Source organism: Sylvia atricapilla, chromosome 1 (assembly GCF_009819655.1).
Source record: "Sylvia atricapilla isolate bSylAtr1 chromosome 1, bSylAtr1.pri, whole genome shotgun sequence".
NCBI classification, from domain to species: Eukaryota; Metazoa; Chordata; class Aves; order Passeriformes; family Sylviidae; genus Sylvia; species Sylvia atricapilla.
The window spans coordinates 140,109,578-140,122,298 of NC_089140.1; the positions used below are offsets into that span (position 1 = coordinate 140,109,578).

A 12,721-nucleotide genomic window follows, 5' to 3' on the forward strand; every position below is an offset into this window, starting at 1 on the left:
TAGCTGTGAGGCTTGGTGTTTAGGAGACTCGTTAGACTAATTATCATGATGTGCACTATCAATTACTGTCCACTTAAGAAGAGAGGGTAATTCTGAAGGCAGAAATAAATCTTCAGATCTGAAGCATCTGGAGTAAAGGGAATAAAAGGATTCTTTTTTTTAATCAGCAATATTTTTTTAATGTTAAAACTCCGTTGTCAAAACATTTCCCATCTTAAAATAACTAAACTAAAACAATCATTAATTTAAGAGTGGGAGAGAGAAGAGGAATGATACATGGAGACTTTTCAATTGTGGATTTGTTTCAAGTACAGTTCTTCCAAGGATTTAACTCACACTCAAGAACTTTTGCAACAGTCAAGCGCTGAAACCAGAACTTTATGCTATTTTACATATGGTATTAGCATGTTCTTTCTTCCTCAGTAATGAAGGGCGTTGAAAATACTATTGATACAACAGTTAGACCATATGAGAAATACTTCCCTGTAGTCTACAGACTTTCTGTGTTGCAATAGAACTGTCTAATGGCACATTTTTGTAAGGGTTCTCATGGTATTATGGAGTATAATTTTATTTTTACAGGATATGATAATAAGGTAAAAGCCTGGTATTAATAGCCTTAGGAACTTATCACATAAACAGAGGTTGAGCACTAAAACAGAACTGTATCTGTGAGTGAACGTGAACTGAGTGAGCTGAGTGAATGTCTTGCCACACAGAAAATTTTAACACATATAACTTTTCCCGCTTCACTGTTTTTTTAAAAGTCCTTTATTCTTCTAAAGGTCAACCCCTCTTTCCAACAGAGAACACAACTTCTCCTCAAGATATATTTAGAAAATCTGTTTATTTTTCTCTATTAACAGCTGTTTGGCAAAACAGCTTTCAAGGCATGTATTGCTCCTGCTTGTACCAGCATTGATACTCTGCCCTTCCACAACAGCCCTCCAACATCACCCAGCTCATCTGTCCTAAAAGGACTTAGGGTAGAGACAGCACTCCTCTGGCTGCAAGCTGAGTGGGAGAGTGTGATGGGGCAATAATATGCAAAAAGAGGGGAAAAAAAATCCACGTTTCCCTCTAAATTAGGGTATTTCTACTACAAATAGGTCTACTTTTGCCAGAAGTTTTCTCTGGGGATCAGCTGAGGGACCTTGTGGGGGAGAAGAAGGGCTGCAGAGCAAAGAGGCTTTTTTTATAGCCAGTTCTGCTGCTTTCTGATCTATTTATTCATGCCATTAATCAAAAAGCTGAAATAGGAGTATTGTTATGCTAGAAAAAAACCAAAGAAACGATGACTGGGGTGAGAGGAATTCATACTGGGCAAAGCCTGAAGGTCAACACTCCCCTAACGGGCCCCTCCATTCCCCCTGAAGGTGATTTTTAACTTCAGGAGACAAAACCAGCAAATGAGAACCAGGTAACTTTAAACAGAGAAAATGCAGCTTGATGAGAACTTAATGCCTGAAAAAGCCAGGATTCTCTAAGACAGACAATCCCTTTCTTTTCAAGCTTCTAACATGCAGCCTGCAAGCAGAAAAATGCAGACAAATGAGCAAACAGAGTGCAAGGGTTTAGCTCTTGCAGAACAGTGTTTGCCAGTAGCCCCACATTGCACGGATGTGTGCTCAGAGTGGATCAGCCCTGGGGATGTAAGCATAAGTCTGCCTGTCCCATGGAAGTGAAGTGGCATCCAGGGGCTGAAGGTGTCCCCAGCGCTGCTCAGGTCACTGCAGGGTCAGTACTCAGGATTTCCCTATTGCTCAGACTGCTTTTGCCTTGCCCTCTGTTTCAGCTGAGTTTGTCCCAAACTATTGCCTTAATGGCAGATTCCTCACGCTGAACAGCCACTCCACAGCATCTCCAAATGCCCAGGATGAGCTCCACACCTTCCTCAACCATTGTGCTGGTCTGGTTTCTCCCACCCTTGCCCACAGCTGGCTAAGAATAGGAACTTCCCTTTCCTAACTCACCACTGCTGGCACCCTACTTGCATCAGTGAGAGCAGCCAGGAACACACTGGGGCAGAAGGAGATCAGTTGTTTTGGCACTTAAGAGCTTAAAATAATTGGGAAGGCCACCCTCCACTCTCCACTGACAGCAGTGCTGGATATGGGTTCAGTGGAGGTCTCTGTTCCCTATGCAACATGTTTTATAAAAGAGGTTCATGTTGCATTTAAATCACATTTGAATACCAAAGAGCATCACTGCTTCCAATTCCTACACTAACTTTCTTGCTATATTTTCTGTCAGAGGCTGAGAGAAAAAAGGAAGCCTTTCCCCAGCTTCTGAAGGAAGGGGATCAAAGCCTTCCTTCACATCACACCTGTATCTTTGCTGGGTTCTTTTTCAAACGAACTGCACTGCAAATATGTTCAAACAGAGGCTTTCAAACCTGTGCAGCCCCAAAAACCTGCACATGCATGAAGGAAGCTGGATGCTTTTGGATAGATCAACTGCCAAGGCAAAAGATGGAAAGGCCAAATATCCTGAAAATTTAGCAAAATCTAGGAAGAAAATACATCATCTACCAAAATCTAGGGAGCTCCTTGTCCAGCAAAACCCAACCCAGCTAAACAGCAGTTCCAGTTTGGGTGACCTAGAACAAAGAGTTAAGTATTCATGCCATAGCAGACACACTGTGCAAAGCAGCCTGTGCTCAGAACCACATCAGGATGTGCCCCAGATCACACTAGGATGTGGTCCCACAGCTACCACCCCGTTCTGTTGGAGAAACCAAGAGAAACAGCTCCCACACCTCAGGAAGGCACTGAACTCCCTATTTCCTTTCAGCATCCTCTCCCACCTTGTAAGCTGCAGCCCAGCATTTCCCCTCTCAGACCCTACCAGACATCTGCAGAGCTCCCTGTCACAGCAGAGCCATGTGGATCCTGCCTGTGGCTGGTGTCCCCCTGCCTGTGCACACCTCGGGCTCAGAATTCTTCCTCATGCAGGGAGGGAGAAGTTAAATAAAACTCTATGGAGAGCAACGATTATAAAAAGGAACTTTCTCATAATTCCTGGCGTTCATAGGAACAGTGATAGGCATGTGCTGTATTTCATGGAGAAAGCTAAGTCATCTGCAAGGACAGTCAGATCAAAGCTGAGGCAGAGGGAGAGCGGGAAGGATGTGATTACCTCTGCTGGGATCTGACCAGAACTAAAGCAGCCCTCACGAGAAGGGCAAGGAGATTTGCAGGGCCCAGTTCACGCTGCAGCTGCACTTCTGCAAGAATAATTTAATACCTGAAGGCTACCACAGGCACAACAGTGCTCACTTGTTATTTAACAGTGCTCTGTAACTATCTGAGAGAGGGGTTTTCCTCCACTACAATGACCAACCATACTGCAGAAATACAGACTTTCAATTTCAGGTCCTTCATGCATTTACCACTGTATTCCTATAAATTTTCATTATTTACTTAAACCTATTCTTATTTCCAGTCCCCTTCCAATGATCTGGCTTCACTTCATTTTATTATTTGCTCATCTATCATTGGGATGGGACGAAATAGCATGTGTGTTACAGATAAAAACTGGCAAAGCCTTTAAAACAGTACAGTGAATGAAAAGGCTGTTTTCAGCCTGAGTTTTTCTTAATATAGCCATTTACTGAAGGCACAGAAAGCAAGGAGAGAACGATGTCACTGCTGGTAAAAATGGCCTGTGGAGGAACCTCACTGAAGCTTGGAGAGGAAATTACTCTTCATGCTATTTCAGGTTTACGTCTTTCCTAAGAACAGGCTGATCGTTATCCCAGATAATGAAGACTGTTAATGTAATTAAGAACTCTGTTCTGGTGTTTTACAAAGCAAACAAATAAGTTCCGTAATTAATAAGCTGCAAGGTTAAGTGATAGAGGGCAAAACCAGGATTCTTCATTTGGATATAAGTGCTCCACAGCAAGTCATTAGCTGGTATTTAAATGTGCAACTTCTAATTTAGGACACAGAGAAGGTTTTCCACTTGACGTATGTGTAATCTCATAAAGGTCAGATCAATTTTGAGATTACGTTCAGATGTATATTATCAATATAAGAAAATGCATCCTTCTTTAACCACAAAAAAATAGGAGAGCAGGACCAAATTGCCTTGCTCTTGCTCAATGTTATAGGTGGGTAGTATTTCCAAACTTGTCTGTAAATCCCTGGCAAATAAGTTAGGCATTTCAGTAATAGGTTTTTTTCAGCAAGCACACATTTTTCTAGCAGTTCATTTATCTGGTTAAATCATATATTGATTTGTGCTGGGTTAACACACAGTACAACCCAAGGCTTGCTGTTGTCTCAGCCTACATGCACAGGTACTTTCCAGGCACAGAAGAGAGACCTGGGGATTAGAATAACTTGGATTTTATTCCTAAAAATGCTGCTGGTTCAGACTGTGCAGCCTGAACCACAGAACAGTGACACACTGCTTAATGAAGCAGCAGCTTCCCAAACCCCACCTCCTTGCCAGAGATTCTCACTACTTATCTTGCACTGGGATTTGCCTCTGTCACAAAACCTGCAGAAAATTAATGGTGTCCCTCCAAAAGTAATGACTTTTCTACCAGAACTGCCACCACCATGATGGAAGAGCTGGAAGTGCTAAGGGGAACAGTGGCAGCTGCAACCACAACCACAGCCATGCCACATTTCTTAAAATGCTGCCTAGCAGATGCTGTGCTTCATAGGAAGGCAGTTAAAGTCAAATAAATAAATAAGATCAGATACCATAAGACACATAATGTTAAATAATAGCAAAATGTTTTAACTACTTGGTGGGCTGGTGTTTTTCTCATGCACAGACATCTTAAAATCACGTTTACGATTTGGAAATGATGTAAAATTTTGAAACTAAACGTCTCCCTATCTTTGAAAACTCATTTGTCTCTGATGAGAATAACAACATGGCTCTGTTGCTATCTACTTATTTTGCTAACCTGTGAACACACTTCCTAAGGAAATGGTTAACATTTCATTTCATACTGGGGAAGAAAAATAACCTCAAATACATTCTCATGTCATTTGCCTAAGTCTTGTTTGGACAGCTTGCACATCTCACAATTTTCCTGTTATCACTAGCTCCTCTGAATTAGAGTGAGAGCAGGGAGATAAATGTAATACTGCAATATACAGCTCGATACTGAAGATCACTCTGCTGTGACAGTCCTTGCACTTCAGCACTAACACAATGATATGGTTATCTAAGGTTTGAGGAGACTGAACAGCCTGTAATATATTAACACACTTTTCATTTCAGAGATAGTGTCAGGAGCTGAAAAACAACTCTGGTTCACCCTGCTGCTTTGGTTATTTCCCCTCAGGTCTTTTCTTCCCTCTGAAACCCACACTGGATTTGTGGGAGCAGCAACACCCTCGCCCCGCACAGGCAGAGCAACACGAACAGGAACCAAGTGCTGGGGTTAAGATCTAGTGAGAAAAGCCCATAAGGTCACTTTTCCTGCAGCTTCAAAAATTAACATTCTAAAAGACAACTTGCAGCAATTCCTATTTTTAAGTTTTTCAAAGGAGCTTTGAGATCATTTTAAGAAGTCCACTGCCTGTTAGAATTTGACATCCGGAAAGGAGAACAGTCTCTGGCTGCAGAAGCGCTTTTTCTTTCTTCCAAGCCTACATGAAAAGTATCACTGGCACAGCGAGCACAGAGAGAGATGCACAGCTCAGGGCTTCATTTAGTTTTGTTTTTTTTCTTAACTGACCCAGCTTGAGGCTGGCGCCTGGCTACAGTCAGCTGTCCCTGAAGCCAGTCATGCTTTTGCCTGTGTAGCTGACTGCTGAATTGGCAAAAGCTACCTCTACAAAACCCCTTTTGCCAGAATACCTTTTTGTGTCTGCATTACAGGAGAAAAAATTTAGATAAAGCTTTTGCCAACAATATTTTGGTCTATTGGAGCAGACGTTACAGAGTGATAAAATAAACCACCATTTCCTCAGTGTTTTAGCTCTTCAGTTCAGAGCAGAATTCACTCCTCCTGAAGGAACTCAGTGGTAGATGGGTAAGTGTAAGGAGAAGAGCAGCCATGCCTGTTTCAGCTCCTCTGTAAGTAATGAGATTGGCAGAAGTATTAAAAAAAGTGCTAGAAAAAAGCTGGATAAGAATTTCTACAAGGATTTAAAGTGTTTCTGATAGAGCAGAAACAATACACATTTGCAAAATGCTCCGCTATTTAGATGACATTACTAACTTCTTTTATTTTTTTTTTTTATTTGGTTGCTAAAAGTACCTTAACAGGGAACATTATAAAAAGAAATATTAAAACAGACATGTAACTATTCCCTCATGCTTTGCACAACTGTTAAATGCACAAGTCTTGCTGAAGTGAAAAGACAAATACAGGAAACATAGAGTGATGAGGAGTTCACACACTTCATTACAAACCAGCACCTGGCATTTCCCTTAGTTACAGAGACGTTTTAGGGTGCTGGTGACTAATGCAACTCCCTAAATCCTTGGTCAGCTTTAGAAACCTTCTCCATAAGGCCAAGGTCAGGACAAGGCTAATTCCTCAATAACAGAGGGAATATGGCATGTCTAATGATTGCTTCTGGCTGTTTTTCTCCTTGCCTATAAGAAGGCCACAGAGAACATTTGCTTTCTTAATGTGATGCAGAGCTCTCTGTTTACCAGCAGACAGACCCTCAGTGCCCACCAGGAACCTGAAGGTGGACTTGGAAGATGGAGGTTTCAGGTTGAAGACCACAAATTTAGTGCTTTCTTCACAGGGAAGTTCACTTAAGGTAGTAGAAGCCTGCTAGCATCCAATGGCTTAGTATCTTAGATAACCTACTATTTATTTTAATGTTACCCACCTGAGGGAGGCTCCCCTAATGAATCTATTTTTGTAGTGTCATGTAGATTGAAGTTTAGAGCTAAGTTTAGAGCAGAGTTATATAAAAAATATCAAACCAGGAAATAGCTTAATTGAAGCAGAGAGTAATCACAGCAAATTACAGTGAAATTTCTATGGGATTACATTTTGCATTCCCCAAATGAGTACAGGAATTCAGCTCACAGTCTTCCCATTTTGCTGAGAATTCACTTTAAGGATATGCTATGTAAGTGACATAATATGATGCCATAAATCTGTCTCAAGAGTTACAGTCTAAGATGCTTTTGTGACCCTGTGGGAAGCCCATGCTGGAGCTGGCTCCTTGCAGGGCTGGTGGCCTGTGGAGAGAGGTGCCCACCCAGGGGCAGGCAGGACCTGTGATGCTGCTGGGGATCCACGCTGGAGCAGCTTCTGAGGAACTGCTGCCCATGGGAAGGACTCATGGTGGAGAAGTTCCTGAGGACTGGCTCCTGTGGGAGGGACTCCATCCTGGAACAGGGGAGCAGTGTGAGGAGTCCCACCCTGGGGACGAAAGAGCAGCAGCAACAAGGTGTGATGAACTGACCACAACCCCATTCCCATCCACCTGTGCCACAGGGAGGGGAGAAAGGCAGAGAAAAGCACAAATAAGGGAAGAAGGGAGGGGCAGGGGAAACGTTTTTTAAGATTTGGTTTTATTTTCTTATTACCCTACTCTGGTTTGGTTGGCAATAAATTCAATTAATTTTTCCCCAAGTTGAGTCTGTTTAGGCCATGCTGGTAATTGGTGAATTATATTTCCCTGCCCTTATCTCAACTCATAAGCCTTTTGTTTTCTCTCTCCTGTCCCGCTAAAAAGGGGCAGTGATACAGCAGCTTTGCTGGGCACCTGGCATCCAGGCAGAATAAAAAAACACACTGGTATTCACAGTGACTTCCACAAATCACTGCAGAATTTAATCTCTTCCCACTAACAAACCCAGGTTCTTCACAAGGAACATCTGTGGTCAGCACCTCCCTCAGCTGCCTTGAACACCTCTGAAACAGTATATAAACAACTGGCATATATACAGTATATGCAAGTTATCTCTTTCATCCAGGCTTTACAGCCCACAGTACAGAAAAAGAATCTCACATCACATTTTGCCACATGTAAGGATTTTCTCTACTTTTCAACAGGTCTCCAATGTGAGAGAAAGGTGGGAACTTCTGACATCACTCTGTTACTACAGCACAATTCTGGATAGCTTTTAGTGAAAAAAAAAAGAAGTTGCCTTTTCAGTAACAATGCCACTACAAATCTCTCAAGGCTAATTCTTGGTAACAGCCACCACAAATACACTGGAAGATGCACAGAGCCTGACCCTCACAAAAGCAAAAGAAGCGTCACTACTAAATTTAGAAAGACCTCAAAATGGTCTATACTGAGCAACACAAAGTAAGATTTTAGCCCATAAGGGGAAAAAGAGAAAAAAAAATAAAAAGGAGAAAGGGAGAAGCATGTGAATGGGATATTGTGTATCAACTGTAAGAAGAGGAAATTCATAAACTAGAAGCCATGTGTCCACTTAAGATGATCTGTGAATGTTATACTTACAAGGTCTCTATGATGCACTACAGAGCAGTTACCTCTTCAAAGGAAAGAATTTTGCAACAGGAAAAGCCTTTTATGTTCAGCTTTTTATGTGTTTATAGAAATACAAAAAGGAAAACAAGATTAAAGATCCAATGGCTGTACAGTTTAATACTGCTAAAATTTACTTACCAGTCTTTTGGTGATTTAATCCCAAATTATTCCCCCAAACTTTTACATTCTCTACAGCACTAGGCCAAAGAATTGTGCTGTGGTACCCACTCTGCGAGCTTTGAGGGAGGGACAGGAAAAGGCTTTGCAATCCTTATGCACTTGTAGAGCAACCCATGTTTTGTTAAAAATTAATGGTGTGCCCTCTTAAAGGACACTAGATAGAAATAGAGCACCTGTGTCCGTGGCTTCCATATTTTCATCTATAAAATCCAAAAAGAGATAAAACATAGAGTATTTTTTTTCAGGGCAATTACAGTCAGTTTTCCACATCTGTGCCGGGTGTACAGGTTGAAAGGGCAGTGTGTGTACAGTGGTCGTTTTTCCACACACCCCAGCTGGAGGGGCAGAGATGCTCTGGATGGCTGCCCAGGCAGTAGATGGATGGGAATTATTTCTAGGCCCAATTCTAACACTGCCACCATCACAAATCCACACTTATCAGTTGTGTTACAGTGCCTAAAATGAATTCTGAGACTTCTGATTTAAAATCAGATCATCTAATACTAATACCAGCAATGTGCATTCATGGATTGTCTTTCCACAGATCAACAGATCCCAAACTACTATCAAACTGAACACCAGGTTTTCTCTGTGCATAAAACATTTTAAGACTCAAACTTTGAAAGACGGGCAAGAGTTGCAATTGCAAGCTCAGTCTGAGAGGATGCTCAGCTCAAATGCAGGGTCACAACTAAAGAACAATTAAAGAACAAGTCCCAGCCTCTATGGGAAGCTCCAGATCATGCCCAGCTCCAGAGCCCAGGCACAGCAGAGGGGTGGTCCATGGACCAAGTCAGTAAGTACCTCCCAAGCTGGGAGTAGGAAGGTGAAAACTCATATACATTGTAGGAGTTGTGACAGCAGGTGAACTCAAAGGCTGGTGTCAGTTTTTGTGACTCATGTCCTATCCTTGAACTTGATGCGAGACTTTTGCATCTCCCAGGAATGTTTTTGTTAATTGGCAAGTAGAAGCAAAGGCTATGGGGACATTATAGTTTTCTGCTTGTTTTTCTAAAGCACAAAAAGTGGCATGTTAAGAAAAGAAAGGTCTTCAAGGAAAGGTAAATCAAACCCCAGAATCTCATTTAGTCTACTTTCAGACCAGGCTGAATTCAGGAACAGAGATGAAGAGATAGAGAGGTTAGAAATGAAAAGAAGAATGTTTTCGTTACCTTTTCTGCAAGCCAGCCTAGATGTCTGATCTCTCGACTTCCAGCAATCCCTGTTTTACCCAGCTGGTCTCTGACCTCTGCGATCACCCTGGGGATGAGCTCAAGGACACTGGAATGGATGGCATTGAACCAGGCCTGGGCTGTAGCCGAATCCTTACTCCTGAGCACCACGGTGTGCTTGGCATCAGGTGAATGAACTTCAATAATTCTGGAAAAATGGGGGGGAAAACATTATGTTCATTCATATACTAAAAGGTAGCTAAATTTATTACCTCATTTAGTGAATGCAATGACGTTAAAAAGGATATTAATACTGAGACCTAGCACTAAAAACTTACCTTTACAACACCTGAATAGAGCAGGATCATCTTAACTGAATACAAGTCTCTACTGGCATTATGATAACATCCTTGAGAAGGGGATTTGCCAGTGCTGATGCAATCCCAGATACAGCACGTCAATAGGAGTTTCCAATATAAAGGCAAGAGGAACATTCACTGACATGGACACTGCAAACTGCATGGAAGATGACTGTGGAGAAGCCAGGGATAAGGTGCTGCCTTCCTTAGCTGGTTATCATGGCACAACCAGAGTTTTTCAGTGGGTTTATTTTATACATGCAGAGATAAATGAAAATCATCCTCAGCCCAAACAGAGGAATTTTCCTAGGATTGTTCTGTGGTTTCAGTGATACCAGTACACATTAACACAGCACAACTGGCCATTAGCACAGCTGGTCTTCTCCAGGAGTTACAGCATCCTCAATGCTCCATTTAGATCCTGCTAACAGTGGCAACAAGAAAGTGCTAACAACAATAAAATGATTGTTGCTGCCAAGGACTTTTTACAGATTTTCAAATTTCTGTAGAAGGAAATGGATTTTGTTTCAAAGAAAACATTCCTACTGGACTATCCTGAGGGTTTCCACTGTGGTATGAAAAGTACAACTGAACACACTTTTCAGGAAAATGAATCCTGTTCATTGTGGTAATGGGACCTGTGCCAACACCTTTGCTAACAACAACAACAGAAGTGCTTTGACAGGCAGCTGCAGCTATTTCACCTCTGTTCTTAGTGAAGTTATTAGTTATTAGTGGGGCTTTGAGTGCTCTTTATAGCTTTGTGGGCCATTTTACTTGAACATCTGTTAAATAAGCCACAAAATAATAGCCTGTTTATCTTTATGTGGCAATTATAAAACAAAGTCCTAGTCATTGCCCATCACTCAGCTCTGTATCACACTTGTGCTTTTTTATTATAAAAGTACAGTGACAGCCCTGAATGTTACCCTCCAAATTCGACCTGGGATCTGAGCCTAAGCATGTACTTCTGTGCTGTGTATGGCTGCCCAGCCTCTGGGACACACAATGACTCCTTTCTGCAGCAGAAAATTAATTAGTTCAGTGGAATTTATTCAGGTTGAAGTTCAAAAACAGTACTGTAATGCAAATATTTGTTGTGCAACTACAAAATCCAGCAATTTGGAGCTTAACTAACAATTACGAGGTTTTAATTATTTGGTTAAACCAGAGCAGAATCCAGAACAGAGGGTGACTCGATCTGCACAGCTCTCTGGGACTCAGAGAGGAAGGATCCCTGGTTTCATGTTTGTCCATTTTGAGAAGGGGAGGTTTCCACATAGACACTGTTCTAAATATAGAAAAGGTCATGATTTTCCAAACTCAGCAGCTGAACTGTTCAGGGTCTTAAATCACTGGGCAGCTTAAGAAGTGGCTTGATTTTTCAGGAAGCACTGAGCCAACACAGTAATGCATGTCTCCTCAGTAAACTGCTGCAGTCCAGCACTATCTGAAAATTAATTTTCTTATTTAAGCAGTCCAGGATGCACTAAATTTTCAGTTTCTGGTACCAAAGCAAAATTCCCTGATACATGATGGCAGCCTTGTGAACTAGAAAACTATATGTATAGATAGCCATATTCCAAATCACACTCTCATTTTTTCTGAACTGCTGGAAACAGTCATCTCCTTCATGGTTAGGATTTAGCCATTTGTGTCCATGGATTATTATCATCATGCACAGCCACCATACTCCAGTCTGTCTTTCCATCACAAATGGAAAGCTCCCCCACTCCTGAGTCCCACTGTGACTCTGAACTGGAGTTGGAGCATATTCTAGTAGGCAGTCACCACCAAAAACAAAGTAGACAGGCTTGGATTGTCAGAATACATTGTGGTAATCAGTGAAACGTTGCTTATTACTTACAGAACAGTTTTTGGCAGATCTTACAGCATTTCACAATTGAGGTGACAGCATCCTCATTTCACCAACAAAAAAAGTGGAAAAAGTGAAGAATCCAGACAAGGCAGGGAACAGGCCAGGAGTAGTAATCAGGATTTTCAGCCCTCTGTCTCACTTTTTAATACTTCTTTTAAAAACAGAAATTATTTGGACAACATAGCAGTACTGTGTTGCATTTGATAAATGTTAACACACTCTACAGACTGCGTGAAACAATGCTCTTTACAAAGTCTGTGGTTTCTACAGGGGGACTTCCACCTACAAACTCACTACACATCATGCAGTAAACAGAGTGCTGAACACAGACTCCAAAGACTCAAAAGAAAGTGGTGCTTTTTCAGTTGCAAAGGAGCAGCAGCAAACTTATGTGATTTCTTTGTAAGTTAGAGTTGTAGCAGATTTTGACTTAAAAATAAATTATTGAGAGCTGAAAGAGCGTCCAAATGGCAACTTGTTTACCTTCAATTAGTAAATTCTTCCTTCAAATAAGTGGATTAACATACCAGCAGCTATTTTAGTACTTGGGCCTTCATCAAAGTGTGTTTTTCTTGACGGTGACTATTAAAGTATTTGTACAAGAGTCCTATCACCTAAAATAATGAACATTTAGACGGTTGTTAACAGTTCTGTTTAAGGGGTTCTAAACCATGCATATTCTTTCTACTA

General features: G+C 41.5%; 1 protein-coding gene across 1 annotated transcript in view; it reads right to left on the reverse strand.

Annotated features, from left to right (window-relative positions):
* SNTB1 (syntrophin beta 1) overlaps positions 1-12,721 on the reverse strand; it is a 111,682-nt gene that overhangs the window by 30,515 nt on the left and 68,446 nt on the right. The window contains exon 3 of the mRNA XM_066335457.1: positions 9,794-10,001. Coding sequence (XP_066191554.1) covers positions 9,794-10,001 — 208 coding nt within the window. The remainder of the gene's footprint in view (positions 1-9,793; positions 10,002-12,721) is intronic.